Consider the following 26,408-nt stretch of genomic DNA (forward strand, 5'->3'; position numbering starts at 1 on the left):
TTTTGTACCTTTATATTATTTAATAAAAAATGTAATTTGGTTAAATTTATTTTTGACATGAATGTTTTCTTTGTAAATAAATTAAATGGAAAATATACAAAGTTTATTATTTTTTATTTAACCTGTCTGGTGTTTTTTTTTTATAAAAGTTGTGTAGTTTAAAAATAATACTGTATAAAGAGGACTTAAAATGCGTATCATTCATATGTGTATATAGGTGATTAATTTTGCTAAAAATAAACAGGTTCTTGCTATGATTTTTTATGCACACAAATTTGTAGGCCTAGTAGGCAAATGGTTTATGAAAAGTGTTAGATTTACTTTAAGAATATACAGTAAAATTTTTAGTCTAAAACCTCTAAAACTGGTAGTTTTTCAAGGCATTTTTCTATTCCATACCCCCCAGGCCCCCCGGATCCGCCCCCTCCCACAAGATGGTACTAATCCGCCACTGTTGGGTTGTTGCTTTCATCGCTGCACTATTGCGTTCATCGCAGCTCTTGTCTCCACCTGACACACTTCCTGTCCATCTGGAAGGAATCGTCGGTGATCCTCATCCCTAAGTTTGGAAAAGACCCTCACTTCGCAGATAACCATAGGCCCATCTCCCTACTACCTGTGTTCTCTAAGATCCTCGAGAGGCGATCCTCTCGAGCCAAGATATTTTAAACATCTTTGCCACCAAGACTGATAATCGAATATATAATAGGTTACGTACCTTGTTCAGTCTTCAGTCTTAACTTAGTCAGTGGATGACTAGTTTCGGGAAAAAAGTCCCATTATCAAATCCTTATTTAAAACGTCATATTGAATATGGTCAAATATCCGGCCACAATGAATACGGGACAAACCGAAGCAGGTTACACGCCGGACACGACAGAACTGAGTGGAGTTCTGTCGTGTCCGCCGTGTAACCTGCGTCGGTTACTCGACCATACCATAGATAAAACATACACCATACACTCGACCACTCTTCAGCTACGTAAAATAGCGAACAACATCTCCGCAGCACCACAGCACTGGATATGTAGCACCATGCCACCTCCATCCTGATTGAAGTCAAAGTCATCATCAGTCAGCAAAGCATTCGACAGGTTGTGGCACGAGGGGCTGCTCTAGATGTTAACTTCGTCCCCTCTCATTGGCTGTCTCTGGAAGCTGATGAGAAGCTACTTCCACCAGCGATGCTTCAGTGTCCACGTTGACAAAAGGTCCTCCACCGATAGACCCATCTCGTCTGGAGTGCCACATGGATCAGAACTGGACCCGATCCTGTACCTGTGGTACACCAACGACATGTCAGTCACTCCCCCACTCCAGTTGTCCTATACGCAAACGAAGCGCTATTTACTGCCACCTCCACCAACCTCGAGGACCTACGTCTTATGACAGCTTGACCTCATACAACCCAGGCTGACCAACGCTGATAGGACGCCATATTTTTCACACGCACCAGATTGTTATGGTTTGATAGGCTGATGCCATCACCTTACCATCGAAGGCCGTGTATTGCCATGGCAGACGACAGTCAAGTACCCGCGGGAGTACTGCTTGACAAGAGGATACCCCTGGACACCCCACGTAGATATAGTATGCTGCTTCGCTGCTGGCCTTAACCAACTCAAAATTCTGCTGAGCCCGCTGTTCAGTCCCAGACGACTTCCCAATCAGACAAGGCCTTGTTTTGCACACTATTTGTTGGATTTTTGTACATTTAACACTATCTTCTACTGCCTTTTGTGAAGCCTATTTAAAATGTGGCACCTTCTCTGATGATGATAGGCCGCTAGCAAGAATCACCACCTTTAACGTTAAAAGTGGCCGTGGTATCAAGACACCATCGGAAACCGTTCCACCACTACAACCTGCCATCACCGGTGTTAATCAAAGGCGTTGGATTGGTGGGTGAAGCTAGACTCTAGCTGGTAGGTGGTAGCGTATCTCCTAGCTGCTAGAGGTACACTACCGCCTACCTGCCACCTCCCACGCCAGTGACAAGGTGCCGCCCCACTATTCATGGGTTCGTTTTAGGCACTGAGCTATAAATAGGCCTTCGCTTTGGTTTTTTTTTGTCTTCGAGTCTCGTGCCGAACATTCGGTGATAGCATTGATTACACATCTCCCCTAGGCAATAGTGTATGTTCAAGGTGCTATGCCCACCAGACCAGACTAGCTTAATAAAAGAGTCTAGTGAAAGAAACATTGTGTTATTGGTTAGTCTATTACTTGACGTTACTTCTTCTTCACCAAGACCAGCTATGCCAGGATAGGTTGTGTTAGAGTTGGAGTAAGTTTAATATATGGTTTTGTCAATAGGATTTGTTGTATGAGGTAAATTTATGAGATGAGAATATTTTGTTTGATATTTGTCAAATGGTTTGAAGGTTTTATAAAGATCCAAACTATAAACCGAGCTTAACCAACTTGATTCGACTCTTTTCTTATTTTTTAGTTATTTTACAGCAGCTCGAATATTTTGAGGCACTTAAATAATTAATCGGGATCGTGATGTATACTGTTTTAACAATAATGAAATACGAATTGTTGGTCTTGTGATAACGATCTATATAGTAGCAATTTTATGGAAATAGGCATTCTAATATATATTATGCTTAAGAAATATTGTACTGGCTGACAATGATCTCTTGTTATTATCTGTCTTGGTCCTGTATGCTTACATATTATAATTTTATATATATAGTGATACTTCGTTTTAAAATCCACCTAGTTATTGTTTGACTGAGATGATACCTTGGTTTTGAGCTTATACTTACTTAAAAAACTAAAAGTATTATTTTTATAATATACATCTCCTATTAATTCATAATTTATTTCGTAAAAATATGAGTAATATTCCCTTTTGAATGTTCTTGGCTGAATCGTGAATCGTGATTGGGTGGTTGTCCATCTAGTTTTTTAATGCCCACATGTAACGTCCTCTCTCATTGGTTGGAGCTCACCACCAGGCAACTGCAGCATTGGTTGAGAGCATTATTCTAACCAATTAGATCGCTCGTCTCAATGTTATACGTCCCATTTTACAGGATAGGATACTGTACGTAAGATGTGGGAAGAAGGTTTTCAGTGCAATTGCAATTTTTAGGCTCTTCATTCGCTTTAGGAATGAGTGAGTACAAATATAACATTATGCATGAGTTCTTTAAATGTTGGAGCATCATTTTGATGCATACATTTATATCAATTTGTCCTATGTTAAGCGCTGTGTAGAATTATTGAACGGAGTGTATCACCCAAGCCGAAATAGGACGTTTGGAATGGCGTTCGCAAAGTTCATTGTTCTCTAAAGCGAGCCGTAATTAGTGTGACTCTTTGACAAACACTAAATTCACTGTGTTAGAGAAACTCAGGGGTGTAGAATATGAAGTTTAAGGTTGCCGTTTTATTGGTTCTGTTAATCTTGAGACGCAGATGAGTGATAGGAGTAGAGGACAATTATTTGGATCACAATTAACACAGGTCAATAAATGCTGATTGCGGTGGCCCTTTACCGTTCACCATAGTACCATCTTTAAAGTGTAGTGACGAGTCAAAATGTTTTCTTTGGTCTCTACAAGAATTGTTAAGTATTTTTCCTCTGGTTCTATGCCCTAGTCATAGACCAAACTTAACTCTGGATGTAGCCTATGTGGTATGATTGCAGCTGATTATTTGATAGGCCTGGTGGTAGCCTAAGTTAATCATGTCAATAATGAAAGTAGTAAAAGTACCTAAGATAGGGAGTAGCCATTCGATTAAAGTATGCAGCAGGTCAAACTGAAGAGTAACTTATTATTTTTTTTATTATTAGATTAAACAAAAATAATTAACTTAAATAGCCTCAGAAGCCTACTCCTATAACTTAGTTATTAACCCTCCTGGCATCAGTAATTTTTGGTGTGTTGGTCGATTTTCAGTCATTTTGTAGCATTTTTTGTCATTTTGTAGCAATGTTTATTAAAAACTATAACAAATCTAATTTAGGTTAAACTTTGCAAAATTACTAGGCCTAACTTAAGTTAATAAGTTAGGCCTAAGTTAGCCTAACTTAAACCTTAAGTGCAGGAAATACTTATAGATTTTGACTAGGAAAAAATTACAAGTCCGGATTTTTTTTTTCATGGATGGCTTTAATTTAGTCGAGTTCCCCAATTATTGTGTGTGCGGGAATTTCACAATCTTACTAAAATGTTCTAACGGCATATAGCAAATTTCTCCTACAGGAAATAAGCTATTACTCACTTGAAAATGGTCTAATTCTGATGAAATTTGGTACAAACCAGTAATGTAGCATATCAGACTTAAAAAAAGTTTGAAAACCAGCCAGATCGCTTAATCCTAAGGGGGATTTTGTAACCCAAAAATGGCGGTTTCGAGTAATTTAACACTAAAGTTTGAAAGATTCAAATTTTAGTTTTTGTGTTTACTTTATTGGATACAGCTTTTAAAAAACACAAATTTAGTGTGAATTTAGTGTGTTTTTAGTGTGAATTGGTATTTTGATCATTTCTTCACGCCAATTGGTTTCCGAGGTATTGAAAGTGCTAAAGACAGTACGTTGTCTAGTGTTATTCTTATGGAGGAATAGAAAAGTTGTACACCTCACTTAATCGTGAACGTATACTGATGGAACTTGGTATAGGCTACCGCTTCTTCTCTTGTGGTCTATTGATATTTTCTCTAAAAACATTTTTTTCTCCAAATGGTCCTGTAGCAGGAAACCTGCGTACTCAGACCCTATGTTATTCTTATGGAGAATAATTAAAGGCTACGTCTCCCTATATGAATTTAAATTAATAAAACTTTTTATGTTGTTTCACCTAGAGTTGAGTCCTATTAATATTTGCATAAAAACTCATATTTTGTATTCCTTGTTGCGGCAAACCTTTGTACTCAGTTCTCATGGATTTGCTTATGGAGAATAATTCATATGCTATACAGTACACATATAATACATAAGTACATATATATATATATATATATACTTATTTCTTGTTTATGAATGCATTTTAAAGAAACTTGGTTGGTGGCTTTATGTGCTTAGATATATACAGGTTGTTTCACGGGAACCCTTACAAACTTTAGGAAATGGTTCCTTGAATCAAAAGTAGAAAAAAAAAACTACCTATATGTCCTACACTCACTCGTTTTCTATTTATACGTAAAAATAGGTTATTTTAGTTTTTCAATGTATCTGTTTTTACCTCTAGGCTATATGGAAAAATTGACAAGATATTTCGATAAAACTTAGGCCTACATTGATAGAGATGAAATTAAATTTCATAGAGATTTCATTACTATTTTGTGCAAACATGTTGGTTGTGACTATTAATAATAAAAAAATATTTTCAAACAAATCTTGATTTAAAATTATTTTTGTTTTTTTTTGACAGCTCTTCATGCAGTAACCGGCTTTTGGCTTGCAACCTTACCAAAAGTTTTAGAATTTAAGGGACAACAAGGAAATGTGAATTTATCTATAAGTACCTTTTATTAGGATAATTTTTGTCAAAATCTAAATTATTCTAAAATTTGAAAAAAACTAATTAAATTAAGGGAAATAAACAAAATTGCATCTTTAGCTTATTTTTAAACACATCTTGGTAATAAAGGTTTATATATGGGTTCTCCTAGTTGAGAAGTATTGCACAATGGCATAAAATTTTCTTCTTTTTCATTATATGATTGAAAACAAGCATACCGTACCGACTTTCCTGTGTTAACCCTATGGGGAAAAAATAAAATACGATAGCTCGCATATTTCTGAACCTATCTAATTAAAACTTGATATGTAAATTTTTTTAGTTGATTACTATAAGATTGTAGCCTAATTATCCGCTAGATCAACGCTAGAAGAGATACAGTACAAATGGCTACTAAAATAAAAATATTTTTATCTAGTTTTTTTTTTATCAAGTATTGGTTTTCAAAAGATTTTTTTACCGCAGTAAATATTTCTGCACAAATTAGTAATGGTAAATAATTTAAAATTTAATACTCTATCTAATCACAAACACCTTTTTGAAATATTATATATATTTTAGTACAAAACGTCCATTAGACAAATAAAAAGTTAAAGAAACAAATTTTTTTCCTAAAGGATGGAAGTAAGCCGGCTTTGTGCAACAGAAATGTAAAACTAGAGATTTTAGGCAATAATCATGTAGTATTCAACTAAAAGAAGGGATATAGGCCTACTAAGTTTTAATAAGATGTGTTCAGAAACATGCGAGCTATTGTATTTTTTTTTTTTCTCCGTAAGGTTAACATGGGAAAGTGGGTACTTAACTGGTATGCCTTTTTTCTATAATTAAAAATGAAAAAGCAGGAAATTTTAGGCCATTATGCAATACTTCTCAACTAGGAGAACCCATATAACAACTTTTATTAGGATGTGTTATAAGATAAATATACAATTTTGTTTACTTAGTTCAGTTCAATTAATTTTTGATAGTTCGCAATATTTTAGATTTTTACAAAATTATCCCAATAAAAGGTATACATCAATTCACATTTCCTTGTTCTCCGTTAAACTCTACAGTTTTTGGTAAAGTTGCAAGTCAAAAGATTGAATGGTTACCACATGAAGAGTTCTCAAAAACGAAAAATAATTTTTAATCTAGATATTTTTGAAAATATTTTATTTTTAAACTTATTTTATCCGTCACAACCAACATGATTGCACAAAATATTAATAAAATCTCTTTGAAATTTAATATTCTCTCTATCAATACAAGTTTTATCAAAATATCTTGTAAATTTTTTAATCTTGAGGGCAAAATGTTCTACAGATAGACTAAAACCCAAAAAAAACACAATTTTTACATATAGGCTAACTAGAAAACGAGTGAGCTTAGGACATATGCTTATAGGACCTTTTTTCAGTTTTGACCCCAGGTACCATTTTCTGAAGTTTGTCAGGGTTCCCGTGAAACAATCTGTATAAATGAAATGAACTATGAGAGGCCTCCTGAGGAAAAAGCTAAAATTAGAGTTTAAGTAAAGAACTAGCCTACATTGCAAACTTAGGCCTATTCTGTGTGTGCCATGTTAGGTTTACATACTGTATTAGAAGTATTCATGCAATAATTTATGATTAATCTGTTTTGACTTTTTTATTGAATTATTCTACTAGTAAGAAAGAATAGAAATTTCTTATCCAGATTTTTAAAATCATTTTATAATTATTTTAATTTAACCATCAGATTGGCAAATCCGCACACACCATCAATGGGGAACTTTCTGTACTTGCTTTTTATACCTAATAGAAGGCAACAATGGAATAAAAAATCTGGCTTTAATTATTTCCTAATTTGATGAAAATGTTAGCTTTATTTCCTGGACTACTTATTAATTTGAAATAACAACTTCACCAATATTTTTTCTGAATTTTTAATTTTTATGAGGCCTTTCACCAGCTATGCTGGCATCATCAGACACATCACAAAACTCTAGGCTACTAACTTACCTTGTTAGGCCTAGGCCTAAGTAACTTATATTTAACTTATTTATATGCAAACTAAGTTAAATAGGCCTACCTTAAATGCACATTAAAATTCAGAATTTAGTTTTTATAAATTTTGGGTAGGTACAGTTTCTTAAACTGGGCTACGCTAATATTGATTGAAACTATCGAATTGAAAATATTGATTAATAATCGATATTTTAAAATATATGGGTACATTATTATAAAATTGGTAATTATTCCATATAACTAAGGTGCCTCCAAACGAATAATATGCAACATTACAATAAACAAGGTAGGATGGATGACATTTACAAGTGAAATGCACTATGGGTTAAGTAAGCCAACAGCTGATTGTTTTCAATCATAGGCAAGCAAATGGAAGTGACAACTTTATTAGCTGATTCTGCAATATGAAAATCACCTGTTTAAGTTACACTTTTCACTTTCTAAGACCAATAAGTTTTAACACATTTAAACAAATTTAGCCTATCACTGTTACCAGCATTTTATTTTTATTAATGATTTATTGATTTATATTTTGCCGTTTGGAAATTACATGATAAAATGGTGCTATTCTAACATAAAACCTAACCAAACCTCTAGAATGTAGGCGAACTCCTTTTGATGTCAGATAAGGCATGTCAGGGTGGTAGGTCGGTTGCTTAATGTGAATTGGTGACTGCATTTTTGAAAAAGTAATTTGAAGTGTTTTTTCCAGGATTTTAATTTTACAAAAACAGTCTGCAGGCGGCATAAACTAACAACTCGATACATTATAACCTAAACTTTACCTTCCAAATCTAACCTAACTTCAAAACACTTAATGCAGTCACCAATTCGCATAAAGCACGACCTACAACCCTAACATGCCTAAATAAGAACTACCTACATGTAATTAGTCCACCAGTCCATCTATATCTCCATAATGTGACGAAATTCCTAATATAGAAAACATTATTGACTACAGAATCACTTGAAATGTTTCTACAACGATGTTATTATGTTTAATCAACAATGTTATTCTTCTCATCAACCATTTTACTCTCTTCAATTAACTTGAACTTGTGACGGCGTAGCAGACTAGCACTACGCAGCAATTTTTGTTTTGAGTTCTAGTTGTAGTGAAGTAAAATGACATCACTAGGCATTTAACTTAATGCCGATGACAGAATCAGAGTGAGTTTTAATAAAGTTCAAAAGTTGTTACTTCCAGTTGCTTGTCGTGTGGTTGAAAACAGTCAGCTGTAGGCTTAGTTAACCCACAATTCATTCCACTTGTAAATGTTATCCATCCCACCATCCAGTTAAGAAACTGTACCCTAAATTTGTATAGGCTTATGCTTAAAAAGTAAAAAAAGATAAAAGTTATAAAAATGAAAAAAATTGGTGCCCCTTTTATGTGTGTGTTTAGTTATTTGAAAATACCTAACTTAACTTACCTTACCTACTTGGCCATTCAAAGTTGCCTCCAGTGTTTTCTGTCTGCTGCTTGGTCAATTGATGTCCCCATATGCTGAAGGTCTTTCCGCAACTGGTCTCCCCATCATAGTTTAGGTCTTCCTAGTGGTCGGGTCCCTTGTGGTCGTTCATTTGTCTTCAGCTATCTTCAGGAGACTGTTTTCTTCTCTTCTCGCTCTGTGTCCTGCCCACCTCAATCTTCGGCTCTTAACAATAGCTACTATATCTGGGTCTTCGTAGAGTCCTCGTAGTACTCTGTTTTTCCTGACCCGCTGATTTCATTTTCTTTTATAGGGCCAAAAATCTTTCTTAATATCTTGTTCTCTATGACGATTAATCTCCATTTGTTTTGTTTGGTTAGGGTCCTAACTTAACTAAGTTACTTCGGTAAATGAAACATCTGAAATACTTAAGTTACTTAGCCATTTACCTTATTCCTTTCTAAATATTTTACGTTATGAAAATAAGAAAATAACTTATGAACTTTATTTAGTGTATCGTTAACTTATTTCTAGGATAGCCACGAGTCATAAAATATGATAAAGGAATAGGCCTAGGCCTAGTCGCAAAATCACTCACTAGGCCTATTACAATGACTTTTATACGGTACTTTCCTGTTAAGGGGAACATTCATTATTATCAATGATTTCCTTTTGATACATCGATATTAGGTCTACTTATTGTTTTCCTTTACGATCCATATTCCATCCGTTTTAAAATCTTAAAACAAAAGTTAGGCTGAATTAAGTTACAGACAGACAGACAAACTTACTTGGTTCAAAAACGAATACAAAAAATATATTAGAGAATAACTTATTGGATTAAGAACTAATCTTGTTTAGGCAAAAATAATAGCCTAAGTTACAAGCCTCCTATATTGGATTAAGAAATTAAACTTTTCTAAACTAGGCCTACCCTAACATAAAAACTAACTTAACTTGCTGTAGACTAAGTTACTGTTTTAAAATTCCGTTTGGTAACATAAAAGGCATATGGGGAATAAATAGGCTATCAAAGGGAATTTTTAAAATGTTAGGCCTACTCCATTTTTGCCTAACTTAGTTTAAGTTAGGTTACTTACCTTAGAACAGTTCAATTTGAATTTTTTGTATTGTTTGTTGATAGTAAACAATATTTATTCATCGTAGTTGTTAGCTGATAAGTTTCAAATTTTTAATATTGTACGGTAAAAGAGCAAAATAGGCCTAGTTGTTGCCGGACTCCTTTTGTCGCATTGCAATTCTATAACCAAAACCACTTGTAAACAAACATTTAGTAGAATGTAAACAGTCAAAAGAACAACAGACGAACCAGCTGTGTAAAGCCGTCTGTTGCGTAATGGTTTTTGATTGGTTGACCACATTTTTCAGCTCAATTGTACGGTAAAAGAGCAAAATAGGCCTAGTTGTTGCCAGACTCCTGTCGCATTTGGTTTATTGCAGCCAGCTTTATTGATTAAAATACATATTTTTTAGCCCCTGAGCTGATCTTGTGATTGAATCAATAAAAAGAGTTACCTTTGTCAATAAGCTCGTTGTAACATTGTTACGGCCGTTTCAGCATCTTTTTGTATATTAACGACGCCACTAAGGCTGAACGTCTGATGATGGCACGGAGATGCTGAAACGGCCGTAACAATGTTACAACTACTATGAGCTGATTGACGAAGGTAACTCTTTTTATTGATTTAGCTTTATTGAATTGTGATACTGGATGAAGCGATTTTCTGAGCATCTCGCTCCGAGACGCCTGCGAGCGAGACGCCTGCATTTCTCGCATAATCTTGTCCGTACGCTCGACACTCAAGCTACGACAATTGACAATTATGCGTCTCCGAGCGAGACGTGGTGGCACTCAAAGGGTTAATATAAAAATATGCAAGTTAATGTTAGGCCGGTACTTTCATATTATACAGAGGCCACCCTTAAATAACAGGCATAACTTACAGCGCGCTGCGGCGGTTAATTAAGTGGCTTCTGTGTAAAACCTACTTAGGCCTAATATAGACTACTCTAGGCATATGATATAGGCTAAGTTAACTGAACTAAAACCATTTAGGCTATAACTTAAGTTAACTTAAAGTTTTTCTTAGTTTTATCCTTAGTCTTATTCTAAATTTGTACAACGAAAAATGTAATGATCTAAGTTAAGATAGGTAAGTCCCTACTGTATGAAATTTCAAACCTGGTAGGCCTAATTAGCTTAAGTTACTGTAATAAGTTTTAGTTAGGCTAAGTTAATTGTTTGTTTTGTCAACTTTCATAAAATATGCTAAACTTAGCCTATAGGCTATTTTGTTTTTGGTTTAACTTAATAGCTTATTGATAGTTTAAGTTTATTTAATAGGTACTTTCCTGTTAAAGGGAACATTCATTATTATCGATGATTTCTTTTCGATTTATCGATATTTTTGTTTTCTATCCGATATATTGATGGTAACAAAATTGAAACATATCAGCTGACAACTACGATAAGGATACGGTAAATAAATATTGTTCAGTGTCAACAAACAATAAAAAAAATTATATTGAAATGAAACTGTTCTAAAACCTGTTCTAAAACCAACCAAACTTGCTGTAACATTTCAAAATTCCGTATGATAGCCTATTCCATATGCCTTTTCTGTTATCAAACGGAATTTTGAAACGATTACTCAGCCTACAGCAAGTTTGGTTAGTTATGTTAGGTTAGTTTAGAATATTTTCATTTCCTAATCCAATATAAGTTATAGGCTATCATTTTTGCCTAAACAAGGTTAGTTCTTAATTTGAAGATATTAAAACAGAAGAAATACCGACCGTGAAGTAAAACAAAAATATCGATATATCGAAAAGAAATCATCGATAATAATGAATGTTTCCTTTAACAGGAAAGTACCATTTAATATAAAAAAACGTAAACCGATAAATTGCCTGGCTTAATTTGATGTTTAGCCCTAAAAAAAAATGCATTGTAAAACGGTCCCTAACTTATCAAACCGAATCAAAATCAACATAAGTTATTGATATTTAAACCGAAAATTACTTAATTTATATGTTATCACTTTGGAACCCTACCCGGCTATGCTAGCATAACTTAAACTTACAAGTCCCCTAACTAAAAAAAAAAAACTTAGTCTAATCTCATGTCTAAGTTTACTTAAGTCAACTTTATGATTTGTTTACACTTAGATTTGACCTAAGTTAACTTTAAAAAAATAACTTAATATTGCTTTTTAAGTTAAAATCTTTGAGTAAAAATGATATGATTTTGATTTGAAATTTGGTAGGCCTAGATGCAAACGTGTAAAACTAAACCTAACTTAACTTAGCCTAGGCTATGTACTATTTTTAAATAAGTTTGCGAACTGGCATAACTTAAATAAATTTTAATTGAACAATGAGAACAAGATTTTTTTACTTGTGGTGTAAAAATGTTGTTTTTATTTTTGACTTTAACCCAAATAGGCTGCGAGCCTCACTTAGGGCCTGTTATAACCTAACTTACCGGGATCCAAATTTATTTTAAACCCATTTTGTAACTTAAAGCTAGCTTGAAAAACAAATAATTGGTATTTGATTTTGAAGTGTTGTATAATTAATTGTTAGGTAATTAAGTTAACTTAGGTTAACTTAAATGTTACAGAAAAATCACAATAAACTTAAGTTAAAGCTGTAAATTCCTGGATGTAACTTAGGCCTAAGTTGACTTAACTTAATTATTATGTAGAATTATCAGTAAAACCTTTGTAGTTTGCTTGGTTATGGGTCTTGGCTATAAGCTATTTTGTTTGAATCTGGAAAATGTTTTTCATTACTTACTAACTAAACTAGCCGAAGTTAACTTTATATTTTCTCTAAAACACTTATAAAAAACTTTTCTTCCCTTTAGCTCATTAGGCTATAAACCTAACGTTTTTGAATTAGGGAATAAATCTGAACCTGACATGCTTAACACATTGGATGCTGCCCTCAGGAATTCCCGTATGTCATGCCAGCCTAGGGATGTGGGCCCCCTTGTTGTGTTAGTTGACAAAAAAAGTGTCAGTAGCCGGCTATCATTTCTCTGAGAACGGTTAGTGGAATGTTACATTGTGGAAGGAACCTTAAGTTAGCTTAAACTTGTACAGTGTCAGTTTGTGCTTGGTGCCAATGTCTTTATCTATTAAAGAGGAACTATGCCAACTGTTTATTCAATTTAAAGACCAACATCAATGACCAGGCAATTGTCTATAACCATAGATAAAACATACTCCCCTAGTAGATTTCTCATCCTCATGAAACGGTAATTATCCCTAAATTTTGTTTCTTTAAATTTAAGAAAAGGTTGATTTTTATTCAACATTGTGGTATAGTTTTAACTAACCAATTATTCACTGTCCATAGCTTTAGCTGTTTAGAACAATTGTTCGTACTCGATTAATCCTTAAAAGATTCTCCATTTTCTTACTTACCAAAACCAGCTTCATACACAATTTTTTAATTAATTTTCATACCCTTTACAAATTGTAGGTTACGACATGTTGAAAGGAATTAGGTTTGAAGCACATTACTCAAGTTATGTAATTTATATATTCTTGTAACATTGACTGTGACATTCTGATATATAATTTGCTTATTTGTGACAACCTTCTAATTTAGTCCACTGTCAAATGTACACCCGTGTGCTCCTTGATGAGGCAGGTATGGGAGTAGTCTTAATCTCTTCGTTTGACCTTCGAGAAATACAATTTCGATGGTGGCACTCTTGAAAATGGTGCGTTTGAACGCTGTGGGTAAAAAAACAAAATGGCCGCTATTTAAAATGTTAAAAGTCAAATATCATGAAAACCAGTTAGCCTATTAAAACAAAATTTGGCAACACATTATTTAAAGTCCTTTTTATTACAAATCGAATTACACTTTACTTGCGAAAATCGGATAATAAATAAATAAGTTATGTAACTTTTATTATTAATAGTAATAATAAATAAGTATAAATAAATAAATAAAAAATAAATAAATAAATAATAAGTACTACTCCATTTCCCAAACATTATTTTTGGGGAATAAACCCTACAAACACAATAGATTTTTGTTAACAAATAAGCAAAAAGAAAGTCAATAAGTTAATGAACTATGCACTTAAAAAATAAAACGCCTTATTCCCACAATATCAAAAATTATTTATCAAATTAAAAACATATAGTCTACATAACTCTGTAAAAAAATCCTACTTTGACAGTGCTCATTGGGAATAAACCATACAAACACAATAGATTTTTGTTCTTAATTGTTAACAAATAGGCAAAAAGAAAGTCAATAAGTTAATGAACTATGCACTTAAAAAATAAAACGCCTTATTCCCACAATATCAAAAATTATTTATCAAATTAAAAACAAATAGTCTACATAACTCTGTAAAAAATCCTACTTTGACAGTGCTCATTTTGTATCACAGCTTTTTGTTGCTGCTTGGTTCAAATTAGCTTTTGTCTCAATAAACAACTAATAGTGCTGCACCCTGTTTATAAACCTTATAAGTTTTTAATGCTATTGAACATCACAGAATCAAATTGTTTAGTTGAAACAGCTGTTACTTAAGATTCTTTAATTCCATTTAAATATGAGTACCGGTACTCATAAGGTTAACATGGGAAACTTCAGAGCCACTGGGGCGGAGACCTTTTGACAGATCTACACCAAACTTCACACAAACAATCCTTGAATAAAGATTAATAATGCCTGAAAGTTTCATTGCAATCTGTCGAGTGGTTTCGGAGTCCATAGGTTACATTCATACATACTTCCTCTTATAGATATAGATTAATTTCTTGTTATTTCAGTCATATAAAACAATGTTTAAACAATTATACAATCTAATTATAAACAATAACTCGCCTACTAGTTATATAACCAAACAGTAAAGCACAAACAAGAGAAACCCTTAGGCCTAAATAATAGAAACAAAATTGCGTTGACACTAGCGCCCAGTGTCACCGTACATGAACTAGACACAAGAAACAAGCTTCAAAATTTACAATGGGATGAGAAGTCTACTTGTGTTGGCTAGTCTATGCTATAACACAACATTAACAAACACTCTCTAGAAATCTAGTGTTGTTAATTGCATTTCTGATTATTACTTAATCATTTATTTCTATTTAAATGTCAAATTTGATTTTGTAATAAGTAACACATTTTATGTACCGTACTCTTATTTGTATATTCTTGAACCATTTTGGAAGAAAGTTTGATTCATCAAAATACTCAACCATCGGGGTCAGTCAGATGGAACGGGAAAAGTTGTAGCGATTATGCTATTGAAACCATAAGCGTATAGCTTTTCCCCTTTCAACTGACTTTTACTTCTTGGAAAGCATCGCTTGTCTAAAAAAAAAGGATAGCAAAAGATTGGAAACCTTCAAGAATTCTACAGACATTTGTGGGACACCTGGTGAAAAAAGTAAACTTTGTTCTTCACAGAAGACTTTGGAGAATCAGTTTTGGTTTATGAAATTAAATGAAAATGTGCTTTACTTACAAATCAGTAAAGGTAAATACAGTACAGCTTCACACAAAATTTAGGTGGTTTTAGGGGAAGAAATTCATTCCTGCCCCACCTTTACAAAAAATAGGTGTGAACAGGTGAGGTTTGCCAAAACGTTAATCAGCTGCTAACATACATTAAGCAAAAAAAAGTGGTGGGGGAATATCCCCTCAAAACGCCTAAATTTTGAGAACGGACTACTGGTATAGTAACTAATAAATGAGGTTTAAAGGCTTAATTTATCAATAATCCTACTGCAATTATTAAGCAGTGTTGTTGAATTTTTGCTGTGGTTTGTGATGTTTGTGAATATATTTATACATTACTTTGATGATCTTATGAAAATGTGACTAACTTAAGGAAGTAGCCTAATGGCTAAGTAAGTTACATTAAGATATCTATACTTCTATATACTTACTATTATATAAAAATCTAATGGTTTCTGTCTGTATGTGTATTACTAATAGGTGCAAAAACTACTCAACCAACTGGGCTTAAATTTTACAAAAATATAGCTACCATACCAAGGACCATTATAGGACTATTCACACTTTGATACTGACCGCGGGCTTTGCCCCTTTGGCTTTAAAAGTTCTGAGGTGAGGATTTTAAAAGTAAATATTGATTGGTCTCCATGGCTGCAATAAGAATACTCACAATGTTTACATTTGCTTTGACATTTCAATGTAAACAAGAAGAACTGCCAAATCGCATATTTCACACAATTGTGTGGTTGGTTTATTTAATAAAAAAATTTATTAAAGATCATTTATTCAAAAACATTAATGATTATAGAAATAAAAAAATATTCTAAGCGTTGCTGTATCAACTCAGCTGCTTTCGATTCTTAAACTGTCTTAAGTGTTTATGAAAATAATGTTATTGATATATTTTCATTAAAACAGTAAGACAATTACAATGTATAGATGTTTAGTATGAATTTCGAGGCTACTGTAGGTAAATAAATTTGAACTGCTTAACATGTGTTGGATTAACTTAACATAACTTGCACATCACTGTTTTTTTTATGTATATTTAGGTAAATTTAGTTTGTGTGTTTTGCTAAACCTCCTATGCTTAAATTAAACTAAAGAATATCATCAATACAGTAGAGTCCCGCAAACTCGGCACTCGATAACCCGGCAGTCTGGATTACTCGGCAATCACCTGGTCAGATAATTAGTGATTTTTTGAGTCCGAGTTAAACATGGACACAAGCCAGCTCAAGTATAATCATTTGCAACTCGTACTAAGGATTTGTTGTACTATATTTTATGACTTAATACTGACTTGTAATATAAATATAATTAAAAAAAGCGGTTAAAAAGCTCAAAAATTGTATTGTCCTCATTTTTAACTCTAGTTCTCAATAACCCGGCATTTCACAAACTCGGCACCCTTCCAGTCCACATTACGCCGAGTTTGCGGGACTCTACTGTAACTAAATTGTACGTCGTTGATTTTTGTGTTCTAAAATCTGTTGTATATGTGTAACTATATTTAATTATCAAATGGTAATACAAAATACTCCTATTTTATCTTAACATAACTTTAAGTTCACATTTACTTTATTAGATAAATTCATTATTTGTGTTTTGCCACACCACTGATTAAATTAAACCAAGGAAAATATAAAACTAAGCAGTACACAGTGTTCTTTTTTTTCAAAAATCAATGAAATATGTTACTATGTTTACTTAATGGTAAGAGTGAAAATGTATAGGCAATGGACAATGGAACTGATTAAAAGAACTGGTTTGTATATTAAGTTGTTTGTTGATATTTTTGTAGAGTAGAGTCAGATATGCAATGAAACATAACTATACTGTATTTGCTATTACATTTTTTAGTCCTTGATGCTTTGATAATCATATTAGTTTTGCCTGCTGTCTTTAATGCTAAATTATTTGTTTAACATTTTTTTAGTATAGATATAGTTTCTTTAATATTTCAAAATACTATTGATAAGGCATGAAGGCATGAATTGATAAGGTACTCAAGTTATTGTGTTCCCGGACTTAGGCCTATATATACAAATTTGAACGAATAAATTTGTTGGCCTCTAGGCACATCAACCCGGGTCTAGGTCTTACCATGCGACTTACAGTAATAGCTACTTCTCCATAGGTAAATTCACTAAAGCCATTAAAGATGACAGAAACCTGAAAATCCAGAGTAGGTGAGTCCTTTTTGTGATGCAAAATTCTATGGAGGGAATAAACTAGTATTCACACTAAATTCAGGTTAGGCCGACCCCTAGAACCAGCCATACTCAAATTTCTTCCCCGGAGTGCTCAGAAGGAGCCGAGAAAAATCCAGAGGTCAGTAGGAAGTTATTCACAGCTTTGACTGATCAATTTATTAAATTTCATCGAAGGCTCAAAGCTCTAGAAGCGCTCAGGAAATCTTGCAGATGCACAGTAGGAGCTATTTCATCCCCACCTTCGTTTAAGTGTTGAGGTAAATTTTGCCTAACTTTAAGATTTACTCTGTAGGCCCGACAAGTATTCTATCTTAGCCAATGTGAAGAACGATGAAGAAACGAGACTGAGTGTGTTGAATGAAAATAAATAAAAGGGCCTTAGAACTAGTGTGGCTAACCTTCAGTAAACGAACTATCGATTATTATGCAAGAGTGTAGATAACGGACGAGTGTAACGACGAAGTCGTCATACGAACAAATAATCTGTCTTTAAGTAAAATCCTTCATTCCAGTCTGGTCGAGGCTTACACGCTCTAGCAACGAACTTAAGTACTACTAGACAACAGCTGATTGAAAATTCACTTGTTGAGCCGGTCTAGTAGTTTCGTCCGTTCTCTGTCAACAAACACCAGTCTTGAGGTTATGTCAGGTTGTCGTTGGCCTTAAATATTTGTAAAATCGGTGGGTTTAACTTTATTAGAATGCTATTATTAATAAATTGTGTGAGTGTGTGTATATACTTCACTGTGTTTAATACAAGGCCTACGTTCTTTGGCCCATAGCCCAAGCTATGGCCAACACATAGGCCTAAGAGTAGGGTAGTGTGGATGGAAGACTGGCAAGTTCTGGTGTTTATTTAATCGTGACACGTTTTACCCCCCTTAAAGTTTGGCACCTTGCATTTTAATAAGATGTTTAGGTCTAAATAGTTCTGAGAAGTAATTAAATGTTTTGTAGAAACAACCCTTTAATTGGAAAATATTGTATTTAATCATTGAAACATTAACAAAGCACATATATGTGTGTGTGTGTCTATAGCCTACATTAATGTTAAATAAAAAAAAGGTGAACTTTTGTTTAAATAGTTTTTGCCTTGTAGCCTAGTCTGTATCAGCCTAAAAAAATAAGAGTAGTTTAAAAGGTAGATGGAATATAATTTAGACAGCCTTAGTGAATTATAGGCCTACTCTGATGTAGGGAACTGTGATGCAGTTAAAAGGTTGAGTCAGCACTCAGCATATTTATTTTTAGTCCATCAAGAAAGGGGGACTCTGGTACAAATGTGCTCCTAAGCACTTTTATGCACATATAAGAATAGAACTGCAGTATCGCATTGCAATTACGTTTAACAGTGTACCTTTTGTTTCCTAACTGTTTGTGCACAGTGAATACCGTCAAGTACAACATAGCCAGAAAACATTTTATAGGTATCATATAGAGTGTAGTGAAATCTGCAAAACCATATTTATCTGTTCCACTTTCTTCATTGATCTCATAGTTATTCCACAACTTAATAATCTAATCCAAACTGGCTCCTGTATGCTCAACATTAGGTTATTTGCTACTATTGTATGTGCATAGTTCTACATGGTTCAAGCAAGTTGATACTTAAGTATTTTTATCATCTTTCAAAACTATTTTCTTGATGTATGTTAGGCCTACTTGCTCAATTCTTGACCACCATTATTTTCATAAAGAAATATTTAAGAATTTTCTGTTATACGACTGTCTGATTCAAGTTACAGTTGTCAAAATAGGTTAAGTTTAAACACTATTTTAGGTTTTTCCCTAAGTTTTTACATAGGCCTAATGGTTTTGTCAATACGATATTGTTAGGCTGAACATTTTTCTTGTACTTGTAATGCAATTCAGTAAGGAAACAGTTTTTAGTAAGATTAACCATTTAACTATGTATGCATTTAAAATTAGTTAAGCTAGCAAAAAATACAGTAGACCTTTACTGATCCTGAAGTGAAGGTTTTGGAATAAAACTTAAGCCTCGATTGTCACCACGCTTTAATGCGCTATCACACTATCGTGGTCATCTTAAGTAATCACAGTAAAGTTGTGGTTATCTCACTGTTTTTTCTTAAGGCTGTTTGGGGGCGAGGCAATTTGTCAATGAGCTTAATAGTTCCTAATGTCGCCACCAGTAGGCCTATGTTGTCACTGTCACTTGAAGCAGAGAGATTAGTTGGGTGCAGTGCGGGCAGTCCTATTTGGCTCTGCAAGGAGATTTCCTAAAAAGTTACAAATCTACTGAAAAAACTTATTAACAGCAAAAAATTGCAGCATAACAAGTTATTGTTGGGTACCATCAGAAAACAAAATTGTGTCCTAAGACAACTTATTTAAAATTTTTGAAATTCAGGATAAAATTAGGCCTACAATCATTTTTAACATAATTTCTGTGTTTCAGCCCCTAGGTTTGTAGCCTACCAATATTTGACAAAAGTAACACTTCTAGCCGTGTAAATCTAACATTATTTGTCAGAATTAATTTGAATCAAACAACTACATATAACCCATTGGCCTAGTATTACGAAACTGTTCCCCGTATTATTATAGACCCCCTAATAGATATACAGAACCGCTCCATGTCCCAGAAAACAACTTTCTCTATAAGCCTAGGCTAGGTTGATGTCTAGATCCAAATAAATCCGTTAGATGGCAGCAGCGTCTACTGAGAATGATTTCTTTGCATTTTATTGTTAAACACTATTATATTTTCCTATTTTTTTCTTAGGCTTTTTTTACTTCCATACAAAATTCAAAAAAAAAAACTATTCAATCATTCAAAATACAGTACCAATGTCTAAATAACATTATTAAGCTATAACAAAAGCAAATTTTGCACCCTCATGATGATGGCTAGGATGGTTGAAACACTCAGTATGATCGTGAACATGTTTCCAGTAAATTGTAATCTCATAACAATCTCCCGTAAGACCTGCACAACACAGTGACCGTGAAATAGAGTATAAGTAGTCAATTAAAACAATGTTTATGCTAAGCTTTTGCTTGGATTTATTATGTTGATAATTTCCACTAACATTTTACTTGTTTTGTTTCAGAAACAAGCCGCTAAACTGTAACGTGACTGCAATGTCGCGTTCAAAGTTGAGAGCGCTCGAGCTCGACAGTCTAGCGTAGTTTAGCATAATGGATTCATACGACTTATTCGGAGAAGATGTGGGAGGGAGCATGTTGGACAGCCTTCCTGACCTGGGATCTGACAACTTTGAGCCCCCGTCACAGCAAAGGGACAACCCCGCAAACAGTACGGCACAGTACCCGCATCAGCCGTACCAGATGCACCAGCCGGAGATGCATCAAGAGAGCCCGTTACAGAAGCTGGCATCGTTCGGCGGAGACTTCACTTCGGACCCCTCTATGTTCCATCAGAACCACAGAGGATACGACAGCACACCGAGAGCGATGGTCCCGACCAACACGAGCAGCAGCTACGGCAGAGCCATGCTGCCTCAGCAACATGACATGAGAAGAACATCAGCACCCACGGGTCCTACGGGAGGCCAGTATGCACCTTATGGGGCTCCCACAGACAACATATACAGCATGGACCAGAGTCAAGGGATGACTGACAACTCAGGACTACAAGGCTGGAACAGTGGTCACGCCTATCCTGGGCCCGGCCCGATGAGGCACTACGGACAAATGGCACCACCCAATGCTTACAGGCAACAACACATGTATCAACAAGAAAACCCGCTCAGTCAACAGAAAATGGGACCTCAGTTCGGTGGTAGCCAACAAGCTATGATGAACCCCATGATGAGCTCTCATCAGGGAATGGCGGCAAATAACAATTACCAAAGGCAACAACCTTGTTATCCGCAACAGCAGAATATGGTATATCCGGGCAATACGGGATATCCCGGTTACAATGTACATCAACAGACCCCGAGAATGCCTCCTCATCATTTACAATATCCCAACCAAGTGGACATGGCTAGTAATCAAGCTGGTGCTCCGTACAATCATATGCAAGGGATGCCGGGCCAGATGAGTCACCCCGGGTTCCCACAGCAACAAATGACAAGACCGATCGGAATTGAAGTCAGCGGATCCAACCAATATCCCCAGGGTCCTCCTGGGCTGGGTCCTACCCCTCAGAAGGCAGCTCCTGCTCCGACGGCTCCTCAGAATCTGAACCAGGGCAGTCCTCAGCCTCAATACAGGCCTCCTCCTGCAGCCCCGGCGCCGTACCCTCAACTGTCACCTCAGATGTCTCCACGACCACAGATGTCTCCCAGACCTCAGATGTCCCCCAGGCCTGTCATGTCCCCAGCCAAACCCACCACTCTCTCTCCACACCCTCACTCTCAACAGACTACACTGTCACCTAGGCCTGCGACAGCTTTGACTCCAAAAACAAACACCACACCTGCCTCGTCCTACCCCCAACAAAGCACACTTCAGCAGTTAGAACAAATGGTGATGCCGCCAGTCAGTGGGACTTCTACTGACTATCCTCCTTACAGGGGACCGCAAGCCACACCACCCCATTGGCCTCCTCAACCACAACGACCACCCATCAACGGGGGCATGGGACTGATGGAGCAGAACATGCCACCGTACATGCCGGCAGAGGAGTCCCGAGCGATGGATCCTCCCAAGTCATTACCCATGTCAGTGCCACAGAGCAACATGAATGTTGTAATGCCTGATATGAATATGCAAAATCAACCACCACCAAGTAATGAATCTAATGTCGGCAACACTGAGTTTACAAACCAACAACAACAACCACTGACTCAACAACCCAGCAATGTTCCTCCTCCTTCCCCACAAACACAACCTCTCACTCCCAGCCAGATACAACCCCTTCCACCTACTCATGTGCAGGAGAAGTTTTCTTCACCACCCCATGTTCCTCAAGTGCCGTTGTCCAGTGATGTTCAACAAACGTTGGCTCCTACCATGGACATGAACAAGTCGCCGATAATACCGCAGAATCAGGCTTCTAATTCGACTCTAGATCCTGTCACTGGAAATATGGTTCATCCCCCGCCAACTAACTTCAACATGCAGTATGGGGGTAAGCCAGACGACATGATGGGCCAAGAACAACCTGGGATGATGCCTGACATCGGACCACCACAAGAACAGAGGCCCCCGATGTATCAGTCACCCATCAGTCATCAACAGGAAATGGCTGCATTGAACCAGCAGTTGCAAGAGACCTACTGTATGCCTCCAACTCCTGAAGTTCAGATGAGGGTAAGTCGAAACAATACTAACTGAGCAAATATAAATTTACAAAATATTTCCTAAGCAACAAGTTGTCTATACGCAAGACAGGGGATTTTATTTTTGAAAAACAACACATGTTAAACTATTTTATAAGTGTTTAAGATATTCCTTTAAAATCTAAGAGTCTTCTCAATTGTATTGGTGATGTATAGTGCATACTTGTAAGAAGGTAAAGGGGAAGTAAGGGAAAGGCTGGTTAATTGTGTGTTGATTGCAGATAACCCACCTTCAGGAGAGGATCAATATGTTGCAACAGCATGAAGCTAATGACCATTGTATGGGCGGACCAATGTGTTTGCTTCAAAGTCCAATATATAATGCGGGCCCTTTGGATGCATATCTTCATGTAAGACTTTGGCCCAGCAAAGCATTAAACCATTCCCCCTTTTTCAGAAAAAAATCATCTTATTTTCATTTCAATTCCCCTAGCTTTTGGTGTGACAAATTGAGTTCTTTTGTTTTAATGCTTGATCTAGACACCTCAAACCCTGTGACATTTGTGGTTATTTCCCCCTAGTTCTTTTTGCACGTGTTCAGTTTATTTTTGAATATATGGTTTTGATCATTAGACAAATGTGTATTTTTGTAATATTATCTTTACAATTTTTGTAAATAACTATTTTGTGTAAGAGATACACTTTTTGTTAGAATTAAATTAAATGAATAATTTTTAAAAACAATATTTTTTTGCAGAATAGTTAGGATTTCTTTTGTTTTATAATATGAATTAGAACATGCAATTGTAATTAGTTTATTTACCCGAGTATTTATTAGGCTACTAATTCTCTACTCAATTCCATCACTTGTATTTGACAAATAAAAATAGAAGTCCAGCCCTCGAATTTTTTCGTCAACAGATGCTTTTTGTCAGTTTGGTGGTGTCTTTTTTACCGTCGGTATAAACTGTTTTTGGGTTTTTCTTCTTTCAGTTGGTGAACTCGATCAATCCCCTAACAAAGTTTGATTGGTTTTCCAGATGCCGAGCGGAGGAAGAGGAAAAGGAAGAGGTAAAGGTTCAGGGACTCCTCGAGCTAGGAAGAGTCGGAAGAAGAACAATGACCAACCCCCAGAGATATACCCACCTCAGCTACAAGATAATGTAAACATGGGCGAAGGTCATATGTTTCCTCCGCAGTTGCCAGCTCCGGAGTTGGACAGTGACCAAGGGCCTCCGGTGTTGGAACCTTGCAACGTGCTGCCACCCGATAATGAGAGCAGCGTCTTCAACTTTACAGAAGACGAAGAACCCCCTCCTCCGCTGCATGGTGATGGGCTGAAGAAAGGCAAAACCCCAAGGTAATTTAAAATTGTATTCTTGAAAATCAATTTAATATACCGTACTTGAAGTTTGTTTTTATTGAATTCTCCTTGTTAATGAGTATTCTATGTTTTTGTTGCTAATATTGAGTTTAAGGTATTTTTTTTACTAAACACTAGAAACCTTAAAAATTGTAATCGGTCAGGCTGTAGATGTTGCTTTAAATGTGTTCCTATTGAATTTCTAAGGGCAGTTAATTGTAAAAAAGTTATTTTACATGGTGTCTACTCTCCGGGAAATTCGGGAAAACCGGGAAACCTCCGGGAATTTTATCTTACCTTGAAATGTCCTGGAAAACTCCAGGAATCCACCCAAACCTCCGGGAATCCGGAGCCCAGTCATCGGAATCGTCGCCTAACCTAAACACTACCGCTTTTGTTGCCACGATCGCGGGAAACGATTATCGGTGTTGCTAAAACCGCAAGATATGCTCACGAGTATTGCCGCGATCGCGAGAGACGATTTTCGGTGTCGCCGAAAGTGCGAGATATGCCTACGGGAGTTGCCGCGATCGCGGGGGACGATTATCGGTGTCGCCGAAACCGCAAGATATGCTCACGGGTATTGCCGTGATCGCGAGAGACGATTATCGGTGTCGCCGAAACCACGTGAGATGCCTACGGGTGTTGCCGCGATCGCGGGAAACGATTATCGGTGTTGCTAAAACCGCAAGATATGCTCACGGGTATTGCTGCGATCGCGGGAGACGATTATCGGTGTTGCTAAAACCACGTGAGATGCCTACGGGTGTTGCCGCGATCGCGGGAAACGATTATCGGTGTTGCCGAAACCGCAAGATATGCCCACGGGTATTGCCGCGATTGTGAGAGACGATTATCGGTGTCGCCGAAACCACGTGAGATGCCTACGGGCGTTGCCGTGATCGCGGGAAACGATTATCGGTGTTGCTAAAACCGCAAGATATGCTCACGGGTATTGCCGCGATCGCGGGAAGACGATTATCGGTGTTGCCGAAACCGCAAGATATGCTCACGAGTATTGCCGCAATTGCGAGAGACGCGTGAGATGCCTACGGGTGTTGCCGCGATCGCGGGAAACGATTATCGGTGTTGCCGAAACCGCAAGATATGCTCACGGGTATTGCCGTGATCGCGAGAGACGATTATCGGTGTCGCCGAAACCATGTGAGATGCCTACGGGTGTTGCCGCGATCGCGGGAAACGATTATCGGTGTTGCTAAAACCGCAAGATATGCTCACGGGTATTGCTGCGATCGCGGGAGACGATTATCGGTGTTGCTAAAACCACGTGAGATGCCTACGGGTGTTGCCGCGATCGCGGGAAACGATTATCGGTGTTGCCGAAACCGCAAGATATGCCCACGGGTATTGCCGCGATTGTGAGAGACGATTATCGGTGTCGCCGAAACCACGTGAGATGCCTACGGGCGTTGCCGTGATCGCGGGAAACGATTATCGGTGTTGCTAAAACCGCAAGATATGCTCACGGGTATTGCCGCGATCGCGGGAAGACGATTATCGGTGTTGCCGAAACCGCAAGATATGCTCACGAGTATTGCCGCAATTGCGAGAGACGCGTGAGATGCCTACGGGTGTTGCCGCGATCGCGGGAAACGATTATCGGTGTTGCCGAAACCGCAAGATATGCCCACGGGTATTGCCGCGATTGTGAGAGACGATTATCGGTGTCGCCGAAACCACGTGAGATGCCTACGGGTGTTGCCGCGATCGCGGGAAACGATTATCGGTGTTGCTAAAACCGCAAGATATGCTCACCACGGGTATTGCCGCGATTGCGAGAGACGATTATCGGTGTCGCCGAAACCACGAGATATGCCCACGGGTGTTGCCGCGATCGCGGTAGACGATTATCGGTGTTGCCGAAACCGCAATATATGCCTACGGGTATTGCCGCGATCGCGAGAGACGGTTATCGGTGTCGCCCAAACCGCAAAATATGCATACGGGTGTTGCCGTGATCGTTGACTGAGTGACGTTTTGTCGCTGGAGTTGAAGATACTGCAAGATATGCTCACTGATATTCCCACAATCGCGGGAGATGATAACTGGTGTCGCCTTACCTACCAGTTATACTGTTTTATTATGTTGTATAAAATATTATTCTTTGGAAATGTTTTGTTTCAAATAATAATAATCATTATTAATAATAATCATTATTAATAATAATAATAGCCTAAT

The 26,408-nt window shown here is 36.5% G+C and overlaps 1 protein-coding gene across 5 annotated transcripts in view; it reads left to right on the plus strand.

The window, feature by feature from the left end:
- Positions 1 to 3,054: 3,054 nt before the first annotated feature.
- The window catches only part of LOC129001460 (chromodomain-helicase-DNA-binding protein 7-like), a 76,257-nt gene continuing 52,903 nt past the window's right edge, over positions 3,055 to 26,408 (plus strand). For 4 of the 5 annotated variants that reach the window (XM_054428751.1, XM_054428754.1, XM_054428752.1 and 1 more), the window contains exons 1-4: positions 3,055 to 3,127; positions 20,708 to 22,877; positions 23,128 to 23,256; positions 23,887 to 24,206. In XM_054428751.1, the coding sequence (XP_054284726.1) occupies positions 20,796 to 22,877; positions 23,128 to 23,256; positions 23,887 to 24,206 (2,531 nt within the window). In that variant the 5' untranslated portion in view covers positions 3,055 to 3,127; positions 20,708 to 20,795. The remainder of the gene's footprint in view (positions 3,128 to 20,707; positions 22,878 to 23,127; positions 23,257 to 23,886; positions 24,207 to 26,408) is intronic. The other variant, XM_054428753.1, reaches the window with a different exon arrangement.

Source organism: Macrosteles quadrilineatus, unplaced genomic scaffold (assembly GCF_028750875.1).
Source record: "Macrosteles quadrilineatus isolate MER2022 unplaced genomic scaffold, UCM_ALF_1.0 Scaffold_8__2_contigs__length_117827958, whole genome shotgun sequence".
Taxonomy (NCBI): domain Eukaryota; kingdom Metazoa; phylum Arthropoda; class Insecta; order Hemiptera; family Cicadellidae; genus Macrosteles; species Macrosteles quadrilineatus.